This window comes from Sinohyriopsis cumingii, chromosome 17 (genome assembly GCF_028554795.1).
Source record: "Sinohyriopsis cumingii isolate HCF-2022 chromosome 17, ASM2855479v2, whole genome shotgun sequence".
NCBI classification, from domain to species: Eukaryota; Metazoa; Mollusca; class Bivalvia; order Unionida; family Unionidae; genus Sinohyriopsis; species Sinohyriopsis cumingii.
Genome location: NC_142977.1, coordinates 118,541,899 through 118,566,585, shown reverse-complemented (window position 1 = coordinate 118,566,585; position 24,687 = coordinate 118,541,899). Strand labels below are relative to the sequence as shown.

Below are 24,687 nucleotides of genomic sequence, written 5' to 3'. Positions count from 1 at the left end.
GATAAAAAACTTCTAAATGACAGGTGTATATAACACAAACATAATGCATTGCATTGATGGAAACCAATCAATCATTTAATGACTGGTGTACACTACACATATAATTCATTTCATCTATGGAAACCAATCAATCATTCAATTATAGGTGTATACCACCCATATAAGTCATTTCATTTATGGAAACCAATAAATCATTCAATGAAAGATGTATACCACCCATATAATTCATTTCATTTATGGAAACCAAGTGATAATTCATTGCATGTATGGAAATCAATCAATCTTTCAATGAAAGGTATACACCACCCATATAATGCACTGCATTTATGGAAACCAATCAATGATTAAATGACGGGGGTATAACACCCATATAATGCATTGTATTGATGGAAACCAATTACTAATTCAATGACAGGTGTACAATATAATGCATTGTACTGATGGGAACCAATCAATCTCTCAATGACAGGTGTATTACACCCGTACAATTCATTTTATTTATGGAAACCAATCAGTCTTCAATGAAAGGTGTATACTACACATTATGCATTGCAGTGATGGAAACCAATTAATCATTCAATGACAGGTGTATATATCACACAAATAATGCATGGAATTTATTGAAATTGATCGATCATTCAATGACAGGTATATACCACACATATAATGCATTGACTTGATGGAAACCAAAAATAATGTGATTTAAATATTTCAGAACTAGAAATGGATTGATGGAACATGAATACCCCACTTCAGTACTGGAAAACTGACATAAATACAAATTTAATCAAGGTGTCATTAACAGAGGAAACACTACATGCCTTACCACTGTTTGGCATAACATCAAAAGTAAAATGTACTCAAGATGTCATTGACAGAGGAAACACTACATGCCTTACCACTGTCTGGCATAACATCAAAAGTAAAATGTAATCATTGTATCATTGACAGAGGAAACACTACATGCCTTACCACTGTTTGGCATAACATCAAAAGTAAAACTCAAATGCTGGCTAAAACTAAATACTAAAAGTGTTAACCATCTGGAGTCATTCACCTCATTAATTAAACCATCCAAATATAAATCAACCAATCAATCAATTAATCCATAAGGTATTTCATTCGATCAATCAATCAATCAATCAACCAACCAACCAATCAATCAATTAATCCATAATGTATTTCATTCATTCAATCAATCAATCAATCAACCAATCAATCAATTAATCCATAATATATTTCATTCAATCAATCAACGTTTTTGGAAAAAAGACTCAAAAGGTATGTGCCACAAATTTATACTAATTCTTTTTCCTTAAGTGATCTTTTATTAATTTCATCCAATCATTCCTCTATCTATTCATTCATAAAATTTTAAGGAATACATTGTGTCTATCTCTTAAATAAATTTGTACAGCATTTTAAGCCTCAGTGACCCATGTTAAAATCTGTACAACACAAATGGGCAATGGTATTCCCATAAAGAAAGGTACAATTTATGATAACAGCCCAATGACTTTAACAGGTGTTTGGAATCCACAGGGCAACATTGGTACTTGTTATCAGCTCCACTGGTTATTGCCTTGCCATAAAATGCTTCCATAAAGCCAATTAGCCATGTTGCTAAATTTCCTAATTTTTTGCTGCAAACCACCAACATTATGGTGTTTCTCATGCTTAACTAATGTAAACCACCAACATCATGGTGTTTCTCATGCTTAACTAATGCAAAGCACCAACATCATGGTGTTTCTCATGCTTAACTAATGTAAACCACCAACATCATGGTGTTTCTCATGCTTAACTAATGTAAACCACCAACATCATGGTGTTTCTCATGCTTAACTAATGCAAACCACCAACATTATGGTGTTTCTCATGCTTAACTAATGTAAACCACCAACATCATGGTGTTTCTCATGCTTAACTAATGCAAACCACCAACATTATGGTGTTTCTCATGCTTAACTAATGTAAACCACCAACATCATGGTGTTTCTCATGCTTAACTAATGCAAACCACCAATATCATGGTGTTTTTCATGCTTAACTAATGTAAACCACCAACATCATGGTGTTTCTCATGCTTAACTAATGTAAACCACCAACATCATGGTGTTTCTCATGCTTAACTAATGCAAACCACCAACATCATGGTGTTTCTCATGCTTAACTAATGCAAACCAACAATATCATGGTGTTTCTCATGCTTAACTAATGCAAACCAACAATATCATGGTGTTTCTCATGCTTAACTAATGCAAACCAACAATATCATGGTGTTTCTCATGCTTAACTAATGCAAACCACTAACATCATGGTGTTACCACTAATGCTTAACTAATGCAAACCAACAACATCATGGTGTTACAACTAATGCTTAACTAATGCAAACCAACAACATCATGGTGTTACAACTAATGCTTAACTAATGCAAACCAACAACATCATGGTGTTACCACTAATGCTTAACTAATGCAAACCAACAACATCATGATGTTACCACTGATGCTTAACTAATGCAAAACTGTGCATCAGGCACACAAAAACGAAGATTTGTTTAAAAATCACTCATCTAGCAATGATTTGATAATCTTTACTGGAAAAGCACTGAACTATGAATAACATGAAAGACGTCTAATAACCCAAAGCAAAACATTGATGCTGCCAGGAAGAAATTTTTATATTTTTTATACCAAAAAGGCCATGAAATGATCTACTACAAATAATCTCTGAACTGTGAATGTGTCAAAATACCACTAATGCAAAACACTGCATGCATCAAGTCAGAAAGGAAGAAATTCTTAAAACTTCTGCTATAAATGGACTGCTATAAATAGACTTTGATAGCCACTTTGAATAACTTCATGCTGTCTGCACCATCACATTATCATAATGCAGATTGATATTCATACAATGACTACTAAAAAATATAAATCAGTGTCAGTCATTTATCTGATTGGACAGGGTGGCAGGTGCCATTGCTTTAACAGCTCTGTAATCCCCAATCCCATTAGATCCAGTGTTCAAATTTAACCCAGAAACTTAATGGCCAACAAGATCAGTAGTATTTCAAAGAAACTGCTCCACAGCAAGACTGGTTAGCCACATATTATTCTGATTTTTTTTTAGCTTTTTGAAAGAGATGGTAATGGCAACAGTAATATAAAAAAATTATAAAAAAAATTGTACAACTTTATTCATGCTGAAAATGAATTAAAAAATATTTAAAAAAAACTAAATTTGTTTTATCTTGTCCATTTTTATTCTCCAATCAGGTTGGTTTACCATTCCCTTCATCAGTATCACATGAACACTTTTGATGATTGCAGATAAATACAAAGCATCAAAATGAACTAGGATTACTCAATGCCTAAAAAAAGGAAAATGTGATGTGACTGTTTGCTCTTAACTAACCTGTTTGCATGTTCCTTCTTGAAAAACAGCTTCTTGGTTGGTTGGTTTTAAGAACACTTTTAACACATTATTGGTCTATATCATGCTGAGGAACTGTGAGACACGTGCTGTCATGGGGTGGGGGATATACATTTAAAAGAAGAAAACTACAAAATTTAATGAGATCTATGACCCTTGTGTTATAAGAATGGTAGAAAACTACTGGTCAACAGAGAGGGACCACTGTAACTTAGTTTGCTTGTAATAACATGCACCCTAATGTCAACAGTCTACACATTACACTATCATATCTTGCTTGTACTAAAACACACCCAAATGCCACCAGTGTACACATTACTGTATCATATTTTGTACTAAAACACACCCAAATGTCACCAGTGTACACATTACTGTATCATATTTTGTTGGTAATAATGAATGCCCTAATGCCATCAGTGCACACATTACTTATCATATTTTGTTTGTACTAACACATGCCCTAATGCCACCAGTGTACACAGCACTGTATCATATTTTGTACTAAAACACACCCTAATGCCACCAGTGTACACAGTACTGTATCATATTTTGTACTAAAACACGCCCTAATGCCACCAGTGTACACAGTACTGTATCATATTTTTTGTACTAAAACACACCTAATGCCACCAGTGTAAACATTACTTATCATATTTTGTTTGTACTAACACATGCTCCAATGCCACCAGTGTACCCATTACTGTATCATACTTTTTGTACTGAACACACCCTAATGCCACCTGTGTAAATATTACTTATCATATTTTGTTTGTACTAACACATGCCCTAATGCCAACAGTCTACACATTACTGTATCATACTTTGTTTGTACTAACTCATGCCCTAATGCTACCTGTGTAAATATTACTTATCATATTTTGTTTGTACTAACACATGCCCTAATGCCACCAGTGTACACATTACTGTATATTTTGTTTGTACTAACTCATGCCTTAATGCCACCAGTGTACACATTACTGTATCATATTTTGTTTGTACTAACTCATGCCCTAATGCTACCTGTGTAAATATTACTTATCATATTTTATTTGTACTAACAGATATCCTAATGCCACCAGTGTACACATTACTGTATATTTTTTTTGTACTAACTCATGCTCCAATGCTACCTGTGTAAATATTACTTATCATATTTTATTTGTACTAACACATGCCCTAATGCCACCAGTGTACACATTACTGTATATTTTTTTTGTACTAACTCATGCTCTAATGCCCCAGTATACACATTACTGTATCATATTTTGTTTGTACTAACAACATGTGCCCTAATGCCACCAGTGTACACATTACTTATCATATTTTGTTTGTACTAACACATGCCCTAATGCCAACAGTGTACACATTACTGTATATTTTATTTGTACTAACATGTGCCCTAATGCCACCAGTGTACACATTACTGATTACTGTGTAATATTTGCTTGTAATAATGAATGTCCTAATGCCAACAGTGTACACATTACTATTTCATTTTTGTTGGTAATAATGCCAACAGTGTACACATTACTATTTCATTTTTGTTGGTAATAATGCCACCAGTGTACACATTACTGATTACTGTGTAATATTTGCTTGTAATAATGAATGTCCTAATGCCAACAGTGTACACATTACTATTTCATTTTTGTTGGTAATAATGCCAACAGTGTACACATTACTATTTCATTTTTGTTGGTAATAATGCCAACAGTGTACACATTACTATTTCATTTTTGTTGGTAATAACGAATGTCCTAATGCCATCAGTGCACACATTTAACATGCCGTTGCTTAATGCAGCAACATTTTGTGGTCTAAACGTCATATACTAGTCATGATTTTTGCAGTAGCTCAGTTGGTAGTGCCATAATCATAAATCTAAGAGCCCCAGATTTAGCGCCTGTCCAGGCCAGGTCAGATATGGTACCTTGGCATGTTCTTAGGAAAGACACTAGCACTCAGTTCCTAAGCATGTTGTAGCTAATGATTTTTCTCAAAGTGACAATTAAAACCTACAAACAAAACATGATTTCAACATCATAATCCCTGATCTACTTGTTGACATGTTAGACACGGGCAGATTTGGGGGGGGGTTTACTGACTGTTGTGTATGGGTATTAATGGGTCAAATATGATACACAAAGCCTAGTGACAGTCTGATCCCTAGCTCTTTAACATTTTTCCCAACCAATCAATCTAAGAATCTAAGAACATCTCTCCATCTTCTGGAGTGACACTCTGAAAATAAATCAATACCCCACTTGCAGGAAATACAGCAAGGGAATGAAAGCAATGAAAGGCCAGAGACAAGGACTGACACAAACAAGAGATGACAAAAACAGCTTCCTTGAACCACCATTGATCACAATTACCATTAATTGGACAGCATCACAAACATTACAGGGAAACACATATTGATTATTGCATTAAGATATCCACATCATCCTGTCCTCAAATTTGGAGAACACGAAAAGGGATAATGAGACTTGAAGATGAAACTTCATTAGCTGCCATATTTACCTGGGCATAAAGTGTACCCAAATGCCAAATATAAGCAACTTTCACCCAATTATGCTATCACAAAATCTGCCAGCAAATCAGATCTACAGTGTTAAAGCACTATGTAAGAAAGTAACAGAGTATTTCACTCACTTGTTTGGAACTAAATGTATTTTTTAAATACTCAGATTAAGTATTTTGTGACAACAAAAACTCATTATACCAGACTGAGTCTTAATCATCAGGATCTTAATCATTCCCTTCTGAATGCATCAAACATCTTAGTAACAAAGACCAATTCAGGGTGTGCTCGATTATATAGCTCTACTCAGTGTTCTCACATTTGACAAGAAGCAGTGCTATCATTTCAACAGAACATCTAGAACTCATCCCCGCAGTAAAGTTTACATTGATCAAATGTGCTCTCATTAAAGGGGGAACTCACCAGTTATAATGTAATTTTGAGAGAGTGACGTATTTAAGGTGAAGTTGAATGAATTCTGCCCAACAAAACAATACCAGCTTCTGAAAGAGCGATGGATGAATTACAAAATATATCAAATGTAAAAAAATAAGTTATCGGCTCTTTATTTTACACTTTGCCTCTGAATTCCATGAAGTGAAAATGACCAAGTGGACCTAGTAGTTTTTTTTAAAGGTGGACATCTGGAGTAAGGCCAAGCAATATACTCTATAACCCATAGTACACCCTTCAATCAAGCACCAAAATAAATACAAGGTCTTTTTTAAACAGCCAGGTAAATTCTTTTTCTTTCAAATTCTAACCCTATGCAAAATACGAAACTGTAGGATGCCACCAACATGGAATGTACTTATAACAGGAACAATGCCATGGTAACCTTAAACTAAATGCTTAAAATTAAAATCTTTTACATAATATGGATGCATTAAATATTTCTATATACATTTTTAGTCCATTTGTTGGCTTAAATACACAAGGACACTGCTTATCTAGAACTGAACAAAATCATGAATTCAGTAAATGATGTGGAAACAGATCTGCTAGTGAATTACCATATAGCAGATCAGGGTCTATATTATTCAAGATTTGATATACATTATAACCCAATCAACCATCATGTGATTTATCACAACCTGGTCTATGTTGTTGCTCTACTGATTAGTTGTAACAAAATGCAGACCCAGTTCTGCTGGCACATTATGCAATGGCAGATCTAGGTCTAAGTAGTCTGCAATAAGATCTGACCTGTAAGCTGATTATTTATGGTAATAACTTTGCCTTGGCTAGACATTATCACATGATTATCACAAGTGCTTACTCTGCATTAATTAATAACTCTACCTTGGCTAGACATTATTATATGATTATCACAAGTGCTTAATCTGCATTAGTTAATAACTTTGCCTTGATGAGACATTATCACATGATTATCACAAGTTCTTACTCTGCATTTACTAATAACTTGCCTTGGCCAGACATTATCACATGATTATCACATCACAAATGCTTACTCTGCATTTATTAACAACTTGCCTTGGCCAGACATTGTTGACCAGTTATCACGATCTGTGCTTCTCCATTTATTAATCAACTTTTGCACTGGCAAGACATTTCCCAAAAACATTGATTAGTTGGTTAGTTTGTTTGCAAATGGCACTTTGAGCACATTATCCACTACAGATATACCATATATCCACTACAGGTATACCATGCCAACGAAATGAGTACCATGTTCCCTCCATGTACACAAATACTGCTGACCCAAGCTGTCCTGGGCAGGTATTTAAACTACAACTCTAAAAAGAATCTGCCCAGGATGGGCCAGCATCCACTTGCAAGAAACCTATAATAGACAGACTAAAACTGAATTCCCCTTAAATGGGCCTCCTATATGACCAATTGAAATACAGGAAATACTTGTCTCATCAAACTGTCATGGTGGCTCTATAAATTTAAAAAGGGCTCTTTTTTTCTTCTTAAATATGTATTGCTTTATAAAGGAAAATGAGCTCCTGACCCATCCCAAGGGCCCACTGGTTTTCTAAGCAAGAGATAGCTCTGCCTAAGATTAACAGCCTGAATCTCTACCAACTCAGCTGCAGCAATAGTGTATAAAACAGACAGACAGACAGACACAAAGGTGTGAAAACTGCTGCAAAGACACAAGTTTCTACAAGAGAAGAAATAATTCTTATGTAGAAGAGAATTAGCAACATGTAATTATGACAAGACTATTATTACCTGATAGGTAAATCTGTATACCTTGAGTGAGCTTTAAATGACTTTCAGGTGTGTCACTAACTGCGTGTGTGTGTATGTGAGTGATTTGGATTATTAATGTAGCTTTAACAATTTTTCAGTCATATCACTACAATGTCTGCAGTGTGGCAGTTTACAGTAATGTCTAGCACTGGGGCATCATGTCCCACCCAGTCACTTTATCCTGACACCAGGCCGACCATTAACATCTTAATGCTGAGCGCCTAGCGAAGCAGCTGTTTGTACCATTTAATAAGTCTTCAGTATGAATTGGCCCGGGTTAAAACCTGTGACCTCTCACAACCAAGGCAGATGCTCTAACCACTGGGCCACCAAAGCAATTAACTAACTGCCATTTTAGTGTCGAAGTCATGTAAATACCCATTATTATTAACCATTTTTTCTTCAAAGGGTCATGGATGTACATAGTTTAAAGGTGTGTTTTGTTTCTTTATATTTTGTTAAAACCTGCACAACACCAATAATATCATACAGAGAAATCCTTTTAAAGGTTTTTGATGTTGTGGTTGTGTACATATTTTGTCTCTGCAGTTAATCTTTTTGATGCCTGGGGTGAATGAAAAATCTCTGTAATTGTCTTTAACAGTAGTGAGAATCATTTTTCTGGTTTGATAGTCATTGTTGAAGGTTTGTGTTCTCCATTTCTTTTTTTGATGTTACAGTGAAATTACAATCCACATTCCAAGCCGTCATCTGTTCAAGTGCAGAGGATTAGTAGCTTTTTTTATCCAGTTAATCCCTTGACATCATAGTTAATTAAACCTTCGACTTTTGTCTCTAAATAATTTATTCCATTTATGGATGAGTTAAAATTATGCTGTTTCATTCATTGGGGTGTATATGCTCTGTTATAACATGAAACATGTTATAACATTAAAACTATGCCGTTTCATTCATTGGGGTGTATATGCTCTGTTATAACATGAAATTCGGATATACCACAATCGTGGCATGGCTCACAAAATTTCATACATTTTTTTCATACAAGAAAATTATTTTGTCAAAGAACAACAGATAGTGTATAAAAAGTTTATTATCATTTTAGGGAAGAGATTGTGCATGAATTCAAATATAATATTATAGTAGCATGACTCCTGAAAAATTACAATTTCACCACTTTTTCAAGTTTTGTGCTAAAATCAACATTATAAGAAATATGATTATCTGAACCAATGGCTGGGCCTTATTATGTTGTTGAAAGATGTCAGCTCATAAGTGTGAATCTTATAATAACTGATTTATGAACAATAAAGCCATTAAGTCTTCTTTGTGTTTGTCTTCAATGCATTGTGTGTACAATCATTGCTTTGTGTTTGTCTTCAATGTATTGTGTGTACAATCATAGATTTGTGTTTGTCTTCAATGCATTCTGTGTACAATCATTGCTTTGTGTTTGTCTTCAATGCATTGTGCATACAATCATTGCTTTGTGTTTGTCTTCAATGCATTCTGTGTACAATAAAATTATTTGTGTTTGTCTTCAACACATTCTGTGTACAATCATTGCTTTGTGTTTGTCTTCAATGCATTGTGTATACAATCACTGCTTTGTGTTTGTCTTCAATGCAATGTGTATAATCATTTCTTTGTGTTTATCTTCAATGCATTCTGTGTACAATCATTGCTTTTTGTTTATCTTCAATGCATTCTGTGTACAATCATAGATTTTTGTGTCTTCAATGCATCCTGTGTAGAATCAAAGATTTTTGTTTGTCTTCAGTGCATTCTGTGTACAATCATTGTTTTGTGTTTGTCTTCAATGCATCCTGTGTACAAAGAGTTTTGTTTTTCTTCAATGCATTCTGTGTACAATCATTGCTTTGTGTTTGTTTTCAATGCATTGTGTATACAAACATTTCTTTGTGTTTGTCTTCAATGCATTGTGTATACAATCATTTCTTTGTGTTTGTCTTCAATGCATTCTGTGTACAATCATTGCTTTTTGTTTATCTTCAATGCATTCTGTGTACAATCATAGATTTTTGTTTGTCTTCAATGCATCCTGTGTACAATCAAAGATTTTTGTTTGTCTTCAATGCATTCTGTGTACAATCATTGCTTTGTGTTTGTCTTCAATGCATCCTGTGTAAAATCAAAGATTTTTGTTTGTCTTCAATGCATTCTGTGTACAATCATTGCTTTCTGTTTGTCTTCAATGCATCCTGTGTAAATCAATGCTTTGTGTTTGTCTTCAATGCATCCTGTGTACCATCAAAGATTTTTGTTTGTCTTCAATGCATTCTGTATACAATCAATGCTTGTGTTTGTCTTCAATGCATCCTGTGTACAATCAAAGATTTCTGTTTGTCTTCAATGCATTCTGTATACAATCATTGCTTTGTGTTTGTCTTCAATGCATCCTGTGTACAAAGATTTTTGTTTGTCTTCAATGCATCCTGTGTACAATCATAGATTTTTGTTTGTCTTCAATGCATTGTGTATACAGTCATTGTTTTGTGTTTGTCTTCAATGCATTCTGTGTACAATCATAGATTTGTGTTTGTCTTCAATGCATTCTGTGTACAATCATAGATTTTGTCTTCAATGCATTATGTGTACAATCATTGCTCAAACAATAGCAACATATGGTTAGTTCTTTAGACTGCATACACAGCCAAGCACCAAACAAAGATAACAGATTCTCATCTGGATTTATAAATCAATTAATTTAAGTATATTGCTAATCATCAAAGTCAACCACAGAGATAAAACTTGTTGAAATTATGGGACAATGATTTATAAAATATCAAAAACTAAACTAAAGCCACAAAGACTGAACATGACTTGGCAGTGCTGTTAGATACTATCAGATGAAAAGTGGATAATGTTATACATTCCCAATTAGAATGACCCCATCATTGATTAACAATTATTCTTGCTGCAGCCATTCAAATACGTATAACGGTGTGAATTAGTTGACATTTACAATCGAAAATGGCATAATGAAACGTAAAACTTTAACCGTTGAAAAGAAGCTTGAAGTTCTGAACAACAAAGTCCAGCATCAAACAACTAGAAAGAGATTTAGGTGTTAATGAGTCATCCATCTGAAGACAGCATGAAGGTCTAAACATTAAGTCTATCATTTAGGAATCACAGTACTAATTCAGTTCCCATAGTAAACCTATGTAAACACCATGATATTAAAAATTCAATAACTTAAACTTTTTGAATGCTCATGATCAAACCTATATTTATCAGTATAGATGAAACCTGGATGTCAGCTTCTGTGTAGAGGAAAGAATATGAACCGTGGCATTTTCTGGACCTGCATGTGTTTGAAACATGTGCTTTCAATTCCGCACCAAAGAGTCAGGTACTAATTTTAGTAATGAGTGTTCCAAAATCAAGACTGTTAAAGGACTGAAATTCCATCAATAAAACAATGTCTCTATTTTTTTTCACTTACAACTAGGTAAAACTCTCAAAAGATTCTTTTTCCTAAAACAAAACTTACATTATTAACCAATCCTGGTCAGTCAAACCCATATATACTCTATTTTATGTTCACCCATTTCCAGACTGGTTCCCATTTTTCCAAACCATTAGTACCATGTGTCCTATATTCACCCTTGATTTTCTTGACAGCCCTAGGAATGGTAGTTCAATACATAAGTAAGCAATGTGCATAGTCCTGTGTAATGAACTGAAGGCAGAATTTTACAGAATCAGAGCATGTGGGCCGGACGTCTTACTAGGAGTTACATAATTTTAGATCTCTAAATTGGCTTCAAAGGTATTTAATCCTTGTGCAAGCGGGGCTTCTGCCGAAGGGCATATTCGGGCCGGATACCCCGTAGCACACCAAGATAGTGTGAAGAAACCTTAACCCAGGCAGGAAGAACATCAAACGATAGGCGTGTCGACTAATTAGGGATGAAAGAAGCTAGATCTTCCACTGGGAGGGGCTAATACTTTAGGCGGGAAAATGCTTCATTCTTATTCGTAAACGCGCACAGACCCGTCAGTGAGCTGCTAATTCTCGGGGGGGAGAGACATATTGTCTACTAAAGCAGGAAGCTTACTTTGAGGAGGGAATTTCAGCTAAAAGCCACTCTGAGACTTAACTTGTAAAAAGAAGGGAATTGGACTGGGTAAACAAGCTTCTCAAAGGTAAGACAGTATCTTGGCCGAGTCTTTGTGCTTGATTTGAGTAGATAGTTGAATATATTAGAATACTGAATCCTCACATATAGTTGCATTTATTAGAATATTTAATCGCATCATATTGTTGAATTTATTTAATAACTGAATTATGACATGATCTTAACATCTATCAGAATGTAGATTTAGCACTATGCGAAACTAGATGGAGTTGGATTTATGTGCATATGTGTTTATATGTATAATTCTCTAATTCTTAGGATGAATGCAATAGGAATGATTACATAATAACGAGGGTAGATACAGTGTGAGTGTGTTACAAAAATTCACTGAGTCATGCTATTCATGCGTAGAGCGCAAGGCATGAATCCAATAAGTGGAAATTAATATGTACCTAGGGCCTGGTAAAATTGTTCGCCCATTAGTCTGATGGAAGGTCCATGAGAAAGTGGTTAATTTCAAAGAGAAGAGTAGAGAGACAAAGGTGTACGTTGTACGTCCTTTATATTTCTTCAGGCAGCTCCCAAGGTGCCGTGAGAGTCGATGCTGAAATATTCCAGGGTGTATGAAGTGATGACACCAAGAGAATAAGAAAGAAGCCATGGAGACTTCCAGTGTGTACACAAGAGGCACAGTGTATAGGAGGAAGAGGAAGGAAGGAGGAAAGAAGAGAAATTAGATGAGTACTTGGGAAAACTCACTGAACAGAGACTCTCTCACAATAGGACAGTAATTTCTATATGATGAAGTAAAGAGTAAAGGGCATTTGGTCAACCCGGCCATTATTGTATTATGATATACTGAGGTGAAGATTTATGTCCATGAAATTCTTGCATTGGTATATTTGATAAAATTGTTATTTATTCAACCTTGAGTTGTTATATGTATTTACAGTGTCGGAACTGCTGACTGGGGGCTCGTGAGTCATTAAATTTTAATGCACACCTTCTGCAGTATTATTTATAATACCGTAGTGGATCAGTATTATTTATAATACAGTAGCCGTGTTGTGACATCCTCCTTATCAAAGATTACATTTGTGAATATTACATTATATTGCAAGTTTATCTTCACCTAAAGACCAATGATGCATTTCAGGCAACATTTAAATATTTGAGCTTTATTTAAGAAAATCAGAAAAATATTAAAATAAAGCTAATAAGAATCATCTTTATTAATATCACCATTTATCGCTCTTCAATTTAATGCTGAAATATATTACCAGCCTTGTCATATTATGTAATTAATGAGTAAACAGTCAAGGTGACCATCTATATGTACATGTATTATTACAGAAAAAGAGATTTAAATGTCAAAAATTACCTAAAATTACCCCCAGAAGACACATAATTTAAAGCTAATGTCCATTAAAATGCAAAATACGAACTTTCAAAACATTCACGGAGAGAAATTAGAGGAATGCAAAGTCATGAGAGGTCTTCACCATTAAGCATGGTGGAAAAGAGCTCAGTGATCATATCTGAATCATTATTTTTCAAAACACAACTAGGAAATATCATATTGCTTACTGTAATTATTTTATAAATGGTACATTTCATTGTATAAATTATATATATGCATCACTTAGATATAAACCAAAGTGCTAAACACTCAACCTAACATAGTCAAATCTACACACAGTTACCCCTCACCACTTCTTGGCAACAGTTGATATATCTGAATACGCATTTAATATCCTACCTAAAGTCACTCTGTGATTTACAAAATTTTGCTTGTTATTCACAAATAGAACCATATGATTGCATTTATAGTAAAGTTAATTGCACCTGCATATGTGGAGTCACTGTGTATTGCTGTGGCTGTATACAGGACTCACGGTACTAATTAAGCTCCCATAGTAAACCTATGCAAACACCATGATATTAAAAATTCAATAACTTAAAATTTTTGAGTGCTGATAATCAAACCTATATTTATTAGTACAGATGAAACCTGGATGTCAGCTTCTGTGTTGAGGATAGGATATGAGCCGTGGCATTTTCTGGACCTGCATGTGTTTGAAACATGTGCTTTCATTTCCGCACCAACAAGTCAGGTGCTAATTTTATTAACAAGTGTTCCGAACTCAAGACTGTTAAAGGACTGAAATTCCATCAATAAAACAATGTCTCTATTTTTTTCACTTACAACTAGGATAAGCTCTAAAAAGATTATTTTTTCTAAAATATAACTTACATTATTAACCAATCCTGGTCAGCCTAACCCATATATACTCTATTCTATGTTCACCCATTTCCAGACTGGTTCCCATTTTTCCATACCATTAGTACAGTGCATCCTTAAACAACTAGCAAGAGATTTAGGTATTAATAAGTCATCCATCTGAAGAAAACAAATGTGACAATAACAAAGCAGCAGGTTTTCAAAAAAACAAAAATCTATTGCAATTCAAAGATGAGAAAATTCTAGCAGTATGAAATTTATACAGACACCATTTATTGATTTTTGGGACGTACGTGCTGTGTCATTCCTTGCAAAATTTTGCTATTATTTGTTTGCACTGATTTCTGAAACAGAATGATCTGTGACAAAATTACTTAACATTTTAAATATTTTTGGTGGAATTATGTTTTATGGATTCCTATCGTACAATAAGATAGACTGGCGATTACAGTGTTAATACTCTATTCATGCTATACATTAGACATGTATATATGAATAGTATACACATTCATATTCAATTCAATTCAATAACTTAAACTTTTTGAATGCTCATGATCAAACCTATATTTATCAGTATAGATGAAACCTGGATGTCAGCTTCTGTGTAGAGGAAAGAATATGAACCGTGGCATTTTCTGGACCTGCATGTGTTTGAAACATGTGCTTTCAATTCCGCACCAAAGAGTCAGGTACTAATTTTAGTAATGAGTGTTCCAAAATCAAGACTGTTAAAGGACTGAAATTCCATCAATAAAACAATGTCTCTATTTTTTTTCACTTACAACTAGGTAAAACTCTCAAAAGATTCTTTTTCCTAAAACAAAACTTACATTATTAACCAATCCTGGTCAGTCAAACCCATATATACTCTATTTTATGTTCACCCATTTCCAGACTGGTTCCCATTTTTCCAAACCATTAGTACCATGTGTCCTATATTCACCCTTGATTTTCTTGACAGCCCTAGGAATAGTAGTTCAATACATAAGTAAGCAATGTGCATAGTCCTGTGTAATGAACTGAAGGCAGAATTTTACAGAATCAGAGCATGTGGGCCAGACGTCTTACTAGGAGTTACATAATTTTAGATCTCTAAATTGGCTTCAAAGGTATTTAATCCTTGTGCAAGCGGGGCTTCTGCCGAAGGGCATATTCGGGCCGGATACCCCGTAGCACACCAAGATAGTGTGAAGAAACCTTAACCCAGGCAGGAAGAACATCAAACGATAGGCGTGTCGACTAATTAGGGATGAAAGAAGCTAGATCTTCCACTGGGAGGGGCTAATACTTTAGGCGGGAAAATGCTTCATTCTTATTCGTAAACGCGCACAGACCCGTCAGTGAGCTGCTAATTCTCGGGGGGAGAGACGTATTGTCTACTAAAGCAGGAAGCTTACTTTGAGGAGGGAATTTCAGCTAAAAGCCACTCTGAGACTTAACTTGTAAAAAGAAGGGAATTGAACTGGGTAAACAAGCTTCTCAAAGGTAAGACAGTATCTTGGCCGAGTCTTTGTGCTTGATTTGAGTAGATAGTTGAATATAATAGAATAGTGAATCCTCACATATAGTTGCATTTATTAGAATATTTAATCGCATCATATTGTTGAATTTATTTAATAACTGAATTATGACATGATCTTAACATCTATCAGAATGTAGATTTAGCACTATGCGAAACTAGATGGAGTTGGATTTATGTGCATATGTGTTTATATGTATAATTCTCTAATTCTTAGGATGAATGCAATAGGAATGATTACATAATAACGAGGGTAGATACAGTGTGAGTGTGTTACAAAAATTCACTGAGTCATGCTATTCATGCGTAGAGCGCAAGGCATGAATCCAATAAGTGGAAATTAATATGTACCTAGGGCCTGGTAAAATTGTTCGCCCATTAGTCTGATGGAAGGTCCATGAGAGAGTGGTTAATTTCAAAGAGTAAAGTAGAGAGACAAAGGTGTACGTTGTACGTCCTTTATATTTCTTCAGGCAGCTCCCAGGGTGCCATGAGAGTCGATGCTGAAATATTCCAGGGTGTATGAAGTGATGACACCAAGAGAATAAGAAAGAAGCCATGGAGACTTCCAGTGTGTACACAAGAGGCACAGTGTATAGGAGGAAGAGGAAGGAAGGAGGAAAGAAGAGAAATTAGATGAGTACTTGGGAAAACTCACTGAACAGAGACTCTCTCACAATAGGACAGTAATTTCTATATGATGAAGTAAAGAGTAAAGGGCATTTGGTCAACCCGGCCATTATTGTATTATGATATACTGAGCTGAAGATTTATGTCCATGAAATTCTTGCATTCGTATATTTGATAAAATTGTTATTTATTCAACCTTGTGTTGTTATATGTATTTAGAGAGTCGGAACTGCTGACTGGGGGCTCGTAAGTCATTAAATTTTAATGCACACCTTCTGCAGTATTATTTATAATACCGTAGTGGATCAGTATTATTTATAATACAGTAGCCGTGTTGTGACATCCTCCTCGTCAAAGATTACATTTGTGAATATTACATTATATTGCAAGTTTATCTTCACCTAAAGAGCAATGATGCATTTCAGGCAACATTTAAATATTTGAGCTTTAATTAAGAAAATCAGAAAAATATTAAAATAAAGCTAATAAGAATCATCTGTTTTAATATCACCATTTATCGCTCTTCAATTTAATGCTGAAATAGATTACCAGCCTTGTCATATTATGTAATTAATGAGTAAACAGTCAAGCTGACCATCTATATGTACATGTATTATTACAGAAAAAGAGATTTAAATGTCAAAAATTACCTAAAATTACCCCCAGAAGACACATAATTTAAAGCTAAAGTCCATTAAAATGCAAAATACGAACTTTCAAAACATTCACGGAGAGAAATTAGAGGAATGCAAAGTCATGAGAGGTCTTCACCATTAAGCATGGTGGAAAAGAGCTCAGTGATCATATCTGAATCATTATTTTTCAAAACACAACTAGGAAATATCATATTGCTTACTGTAATTATTTTATAAATGGTACATTTCATTGTATAAATTATATATATGCATCACTTAGATATAAACCAAAGTGCTAAACACTCAACCTAACATAGTCAAATCTACACACAGTTACCCCTCCCCACTTCTTGGCAACAGTTGATATATCTGAATACGCATTTAATATCCTACCTAAAGTCACTCTGTGATTTACAAAATTTTGCTTGTTATTCACAAATAGAACCATATGATTGCATTTATAGTAAAGTTAATTGCACCTGCATATGTGGAGTCACTGTGTATTGCTGTGGCTGTATACAGGACTCACGGTACTAATTAGGCTCCCATAGTAAACCTATGCAAACACCATGGTATTAAAAATTCAATAACTTAAAATTTTTGAGTGCTGATAATCAAACCTATATTTATTAGTACAGATGAAACCTGGATGTCAGCTTCTGTGTTGAGGATAGGATATGAGCCGCGGCATTTTCTGGACCTGCATGTGTTTGAAACATGTGCTTTCATTTCCGCACCAACAAGTCAGGTGCTAATTTTATTAACAAGTGTTCCGAACTCAAGACTGTTAAAGGACTGAAATTCCATCAATAAAACAATGTCTCTATTTTTTTCACTTACAACTAGGATAAGCTCTAAAAAGATTATTTTTTCTAAAATATAACTTACATTATTAACCAATCCTGGTCAGCCTAACCCATATATACTCTATTCTATGTTCACCCATTTCCAGGCTGGTTCCCATTTTTCCATACCATTAGTACAGTGCGTCCTTAAACAACTAGCAAGAGATTTAGGTATTAATAAGTCATCCATCTGAAGAAAACAAACGTGACAATAACAAAGCAGCAGGTTTTCAAAAAAACAAAAATCTATTGCAATTCAAAGATGATAAAATTCTAGCAGTATGAAATTTATACAGACACCATTTATTGATTTTTGGGACGTACGTGCTGTGTCATTCCTTGCAAAATTTTGCTATTATTTGTTTGCACTGATTTCTGAAACAGAATGATCTGTGACAAAATTACTTAACATTTTAAATATTTTTGGTGGAATTATGTTTTATGGATTCCTATCGTACAACAACATAGACTCGTGATTACAGTGTTACTACTCTATTCATGCTATACATTAGACATGTATATATGAATAGTATACACATATATACATCAATGCGTGGTTCTCTGAATAAAGTAAAATATATTTGCAATATCTGTTCTCACTACATGTGTATTTTCATTGAATATCCATTGATTTAAGATGGTAACAGTGCCAAAGACACATAGTTTTGTTCCCACTTTTATTACCCCACCCACACACCGACACCTGCAACAGCAACAGTCAATATTTCAAATCATCACTCATAAAGCCTTAATTACAATGGCAGAACCTCAAATGAAAATGAGAAAATTCTACCACTGGAAGAATATTACCTTATTTCATTTTGCAATTCATGTACTAATTAATACATAGAGATTATGACTGTCTGCGCCAATGTGCAAAGCTTTGGTTACCACTACGATAAAAGTATCATTTGTAATGATACAATGTGACAAAGGATTCAGAGATCCAATGCCACAATGAGGAGACCCAGTAGATGAAGGAATTTTCTGGCTGAGATAGAATCATTTGCTTGTATTAAAAACACCATTGAGATGATGCTCAACTCTCACTGCTGAAGGAGACAGACTCTATTTACATGCGTTTTGATCTTCATCCCAAGTAGGTGAGCTGTAACAATCATGAATTCATCCTTGTTGACCAGAAATCAAGACAAAGTGAAAAGTTTAACAATGGAACTCATTACAATGAATGAATTCCATCCTGCCAATCATCAGCACCAGCAAATAAAGAGCAAACAGACAGCTTGCACAGGTGAAATCAGCCAAGTGTCACCACCTTAACAAGAAATGGGTGCTAGTGAACAACATAAATGACAATCTGAATTACCTACATGACATATTGGTCTGTAATTACTGAGAAGTGACTGAAAGCACGGCATAAAATAACCACAAAGTGAATGCTAATAAAGGTCAATAGGAATTTTCTACACGACCATTTTCATCTGTTGATTCTGTTTCAGTTACTGCAAACAAATGATTGATCAGTACACATTAGTGAAAGAACATACTTGTGAAAAGGCTGGTTAACTTGGGAGGGCAGGATTTGCAAGGTAATGGATGCATTCCCAAGGTATTATGACTTGGTAATGAATCTGAAAAAGCAACACTCCCATCAAGTTTAATAAAAATTGTCTGCCGTGCTAGAGAAAAATTCAATAGCAGTTTCACCTGGCTTCTAAGGATGCCACAATATTCTTCAGGAAGCCATCCTGAACGTAATTTTCAAAAGAGCATGTCCTAACAAACCTGAATAAATTTTCATTGAAAATTTACTCAACTTATCTGAAGAATCTGAAAAACAGGTTTTCCATCTGTTCCTATGGAAGTCACATCACTGTTAGGAAAGCCACCCTGGATATAATTTTTTATAAAACATGTAGGAAACAATCCTACCAAGATTATTGAAAAAAGTTCAGTCTTTCTAAATAAGAAGTTAACTATAGGTTATCCAGTGGATGCTGTGGAAGCCACCATGTTGCTTGGGGACCCACCCCTGATATAATTATGATACAATGTATCCTCCCAAACATTTCTACCAAGCCTGATTGGCTCAGCCATTCTAATGGAGAAGAAGGAAATATGTTTTCCACCTGGCAGCTATGGAAGCCACTCTATTGCTAGGGAAGCCTTCCTGAACAATAGCTTGATAAATCATGTCGTAAAAAAACTTCTCCCAAGGTTCATAAAAAACAGACTCAGCCACTCTTGAGATGATGAAAATGGTTTTGCACATGGTTACTATAGAAACCACACAACTGCTGGAGAGCCAACTCAGACATAATTTTGAAAAAGCATTTCCTAACAAACACTCCTACCAAGTTTGATTGAAATTGGCTTGTATGTTGTATAGAAGAATAAATTAGGTTTTCCAGCTAGTTACAAAGAAAGCCTCACCACTGATAGGTGAGCCACCCTGACAAAATTATAATAGACCATGAGCTAAGAAATATTTTTAAAAAATTTGATCATTTTGGAATAAAAGTCATCGGCTTTCTATTTTGGTTGCTATGGAAGCCACACCAATCAGAACCAGCTTAATATTGTTTTATCAGCACATTTTCACAAATCCAATGGTTCTCATTTTTATGTCTTTAGTCTGAGTTCAATTTTTGTGCTTGTACTCCATGACAACACTGAAAACAAATGAGGAATACAGTACACCAAATGAACATCAATAAACAAAATTTACTTACCTCTTCATAAAATCTGAGTTGTGGTACTTGTTCATCACACACATTTTCACAAAAATCTTTGAATAATAGATAACCTGAAAAAGATAACAATGTACATTTATCACCTTATTGTTTCTTTCACTTAGATTAGATTTAAACAATCTGCAACAAAAACCTTCACCTGTAATTTCGTTATCCGATGATCATGTTCAATATATAACTACATCTATTATGTACAGGGTCCATTTTAGAACTGAAAACTGAGGGTGAATTTTGAAAGAAAAAAGGCAGTGGTAGGTTTTTTGAATACATTTCTCGCTATCATAACACTGTCCATGGAAAAGTGTATAGTGCCTAAGAGTGAGACTGTAACACTGTCATGAAGCACATAATAACATAATTTTAATACCAATTAATAACCACTCCAGTACTCTAACTGGCTCGAGCAATTGCCTCGCTTGCAGCAGGTCATGATTTGAACACCCACCAAGTCATGCATCACTTGGTGCTCAGCATTAAGAGGCTAGTGCTAGGACTGGTCAGCCTGGTGTCAGGATAATGTGACTGGGTGGGACATGATGCCACATGTCTGCAGCATGATGCCCCAGTGCTAGACATCACTATAAACTGCCACACTGCAGACATCATAGCGATATGACTCAAATTTTTAAAGCTATGTTAAAAATCCAAAACACATACACACACAAGCTACCAATTAATGAAACAAGATCTGATGCCATTCTTTCCTTATAACAGGAATTGTTCTATAATGAATGGCATTATAGTGATAGAATGCTGTACAGGATAGATCTAGTGAAAAAAGCAAAGTACAGCTTGCCATTTTTCATGCGTTCAATTGAATTAAGACATTATATTTGAGAAATTAGTGGAATCCTGCTATCACACATTTTATAATAGGCCCTGAATATATATACATCTAGCTGCCAGCAGCTTAGGCCAAGTCAGAAATCACTTAATATGCTGTCAGATCAAGTCTGATTGTTTTGTTATACAATGACAAGTTACATATGAGCAAGGGAAACTGATTTATCAGGGTCTTCATAATGTCTAGGGCTGAGTGCAAATTATACAATCAAAATATAGTAAATCTCACAATAATGCACCACAGTACAATACTCTATCAACATATGGCACCTCATTAAGTATTCCCTCCCTATAATGCACCATAGTAAGATACTCTATCAACATAAGACCCCTCAGTAAGTACTCTCTCCCTGTAATGCAACACAGTACAGTATATCCTTACTATAATACACTACAGTAAAGGACTCTATCAACATATGGCATCTCAGTAATTATTCCCTCCCTATAATGCACCACAGTTAGTATTTCCTTATTATAACACACCACAATAAAGTATTTCCTTACTATAATGCACTGCAGTACAGTATTTCCTTACTATAATGCACTGCAATACAGTATTTCCTTACTATAATGCACTGCAGTACAGCATCTCCTTACTATAATGCACTGCAGTACAGTATTTCCTTACTATAATGCACTGCAATACAGTATTTCCTTACTATAATGCATTGCAATACAGTATCTCCTTACTATAATGCACTGCAGTACATTATTTCCTTACTATAATGCACTGCAATACAGTATCTCCTTACTATAATGCACTGCAGTACAGTATTTCCTTACTATAATGCACTGCAGTACAGTATTTCCTTACCATAATGCACTGCAGTACAGTATTTCCTTACCATAATACACTGCAATACAGTATTTCCTTACCATAATGCACTGCAATACAGTATTTCCTTACCATAATGCACTGCAGTACAGTATTCCTTACTATAATGCAATGTAGCACAGTATTCCCTTACCATAATGCACTGCAGTACAGTATTTCCTTATTATAATGCAATGTAGTACAGTATTTCCTTACTATATTGCACTGCAATACAGTATATCATTGCTATAATGCACTGCAATACAGCATATCCTTACTATAATGCACTGCAGTACAGTATATACTTACTATAATGCACTGCAGTCCAGTATATCCTTACTATAATGCACTGCAGTCCAGTATATCCTTACTATAATGCACTGCAGTACAGTATTTCCTTACTATAATGCATTGCAGTACAGTATATCCTTACTTTAATGCACTGCAGTACAGTATATCCTTACTATAATGCACTGCAGTACAGTATTTCCTTACTATAATGCACTGCAATACAGTATATCCTTGCTATAATGCACTGCAATACAGTATATCCTTACTATAATGCACTGCAGTACAGTATATCCTTACTATAATGCACTGCAGTACAGTATATCCTTACTTTAATGCACTGCAGTACAGTATTTCCTTACTATAATGCACTGCAGTACAGTATTTCCTTACTATAATGCACTGCAGTACAGTATTTCCTTACTATAATGCACTGCAGTACAATATGTCCTTACTATAATGCACTGCAGTACAGTATTTCCTTACTATAATGCAATGTAGCACAGTATTTCCTTTCTATATTGCATAAGTACAATGCATATAGTTAAGTATTCCCTCAACAAAGTACTATAATGCAATGTAGCACAGTATTCCCTTACCATAATGCACTGCAGTACAGTATTTCCTTATTATAATGCAATGTAGCACAGTATTTCCTTACTATATTGCACTGCAATACAGTATATCATTGCTATAATGCACTGCAATACAGCATATCCTTACTATAATGCACTGCAGTCCAGTATATCCTTACTATAATGCACTGCAGTCCAGTATATCCTTACTATAATGCACTGCAGTCCAGTATATCCTTACTATAATGCACTGCAATACAGTATATCCTTACTATAATGCACTGCAGTACAGTATATCCTTACTATAATGCACTGCAGTACAGTATTTCCTTGCTATAATGCACTGCAGTACAGTATTTCCTTGCTATAATGCATTGCAATACAGTATATCCTTGCTATAATGCACTGCAATACAGTATATCCTTACTATAATGCACTGCAGTACAGTATATCCTTACTATAATGCACTGCAGTACAGTATATCCTTACTATAATGCACTGCAGTACAGTATTTCCTTACTATAATGCACTGCAGTACAGTATTTCCTTACTATAATGCACTGCAGTACAATATATCCTTACTATAATGCACTGCAGTACAGTATTTCCTTACTATAATGCAATGTAGCACAGTATTTCCTTTCTATATTGCATAAGTACAATGCATATAGTTAAGTATTCCCTCAACAAAGTACTTTAATCCTTCATACATCCTTCAGTATAATACCATTCCTTTCACAAGGCTGGTACGGTCATGGTTCTCATTAAATTATTTATATCAATTAACATAGTTAAAATGCCTCAATGTAAGGTGAATTCAATTACTAGGCAGTTCACTTTTATAACTCATGAATTGTGTTAGAGTGAGGCTTTAGTGTATTAACTATATTCTAAAATCCTGAATTGTGTTACAGTGAGGGTTTTGTATATTAATTATACTATAAAATCATGGTGTTATATCAAGTGTTTCATGTATTAGGTATACAATAAAATTATGAATGGTATTGCAGTGGGGGGCTTAGTATATTAACTATGATATAAAATCAGTTTCATTGACATAAAAGTTAAATAAAACTATCTAAAATTGACACACAGTACAATTATTTTTTGTAAGAGAACTAATTTTGTAAGCATGTATTAAATGCATAACTAATATTACAACACCCCTCACTATAAAGCCCTTCATTACAACATGGTTCCTGTCTGTTAAAAGATCCCAATTTATTAAGTGCTAGTAAAATCAGATGCATCATGCATATCATCAATACATGGTCTTAAGATAAAGTGGTACACTCTATGGCTTCCATAAAGAGCATTATAATAAGGGATTGATATA

The 24,687-nt window shown here is 34.6% G+C and overlaps 1 protein-coding gene across 2 annotated transcripts in view; it reads right to left on the bottom strand.

The window, feature by feature from the left end:
* Positions 1-24,687, bottom strand: part of LOC149779740 (G protein-coupled receptor kinase 3-like) — a 345,786-nt gene that overhangs the window by 245,056 nt on the left and 76,043 nt on the right. For both annotated transcript variants that reach the window (XM_089940600.1, XM_089940601.1), the window contains exon 3: positions 20,811-20,884. In XM_089940600.1, the coding sequence (XP_089796726.1) occupies positions 20,811-20,884 (74 nt within the window). The remainder of the gene's footprint in view (positions 1-20,810; positions 20,885-24,687) is intronic.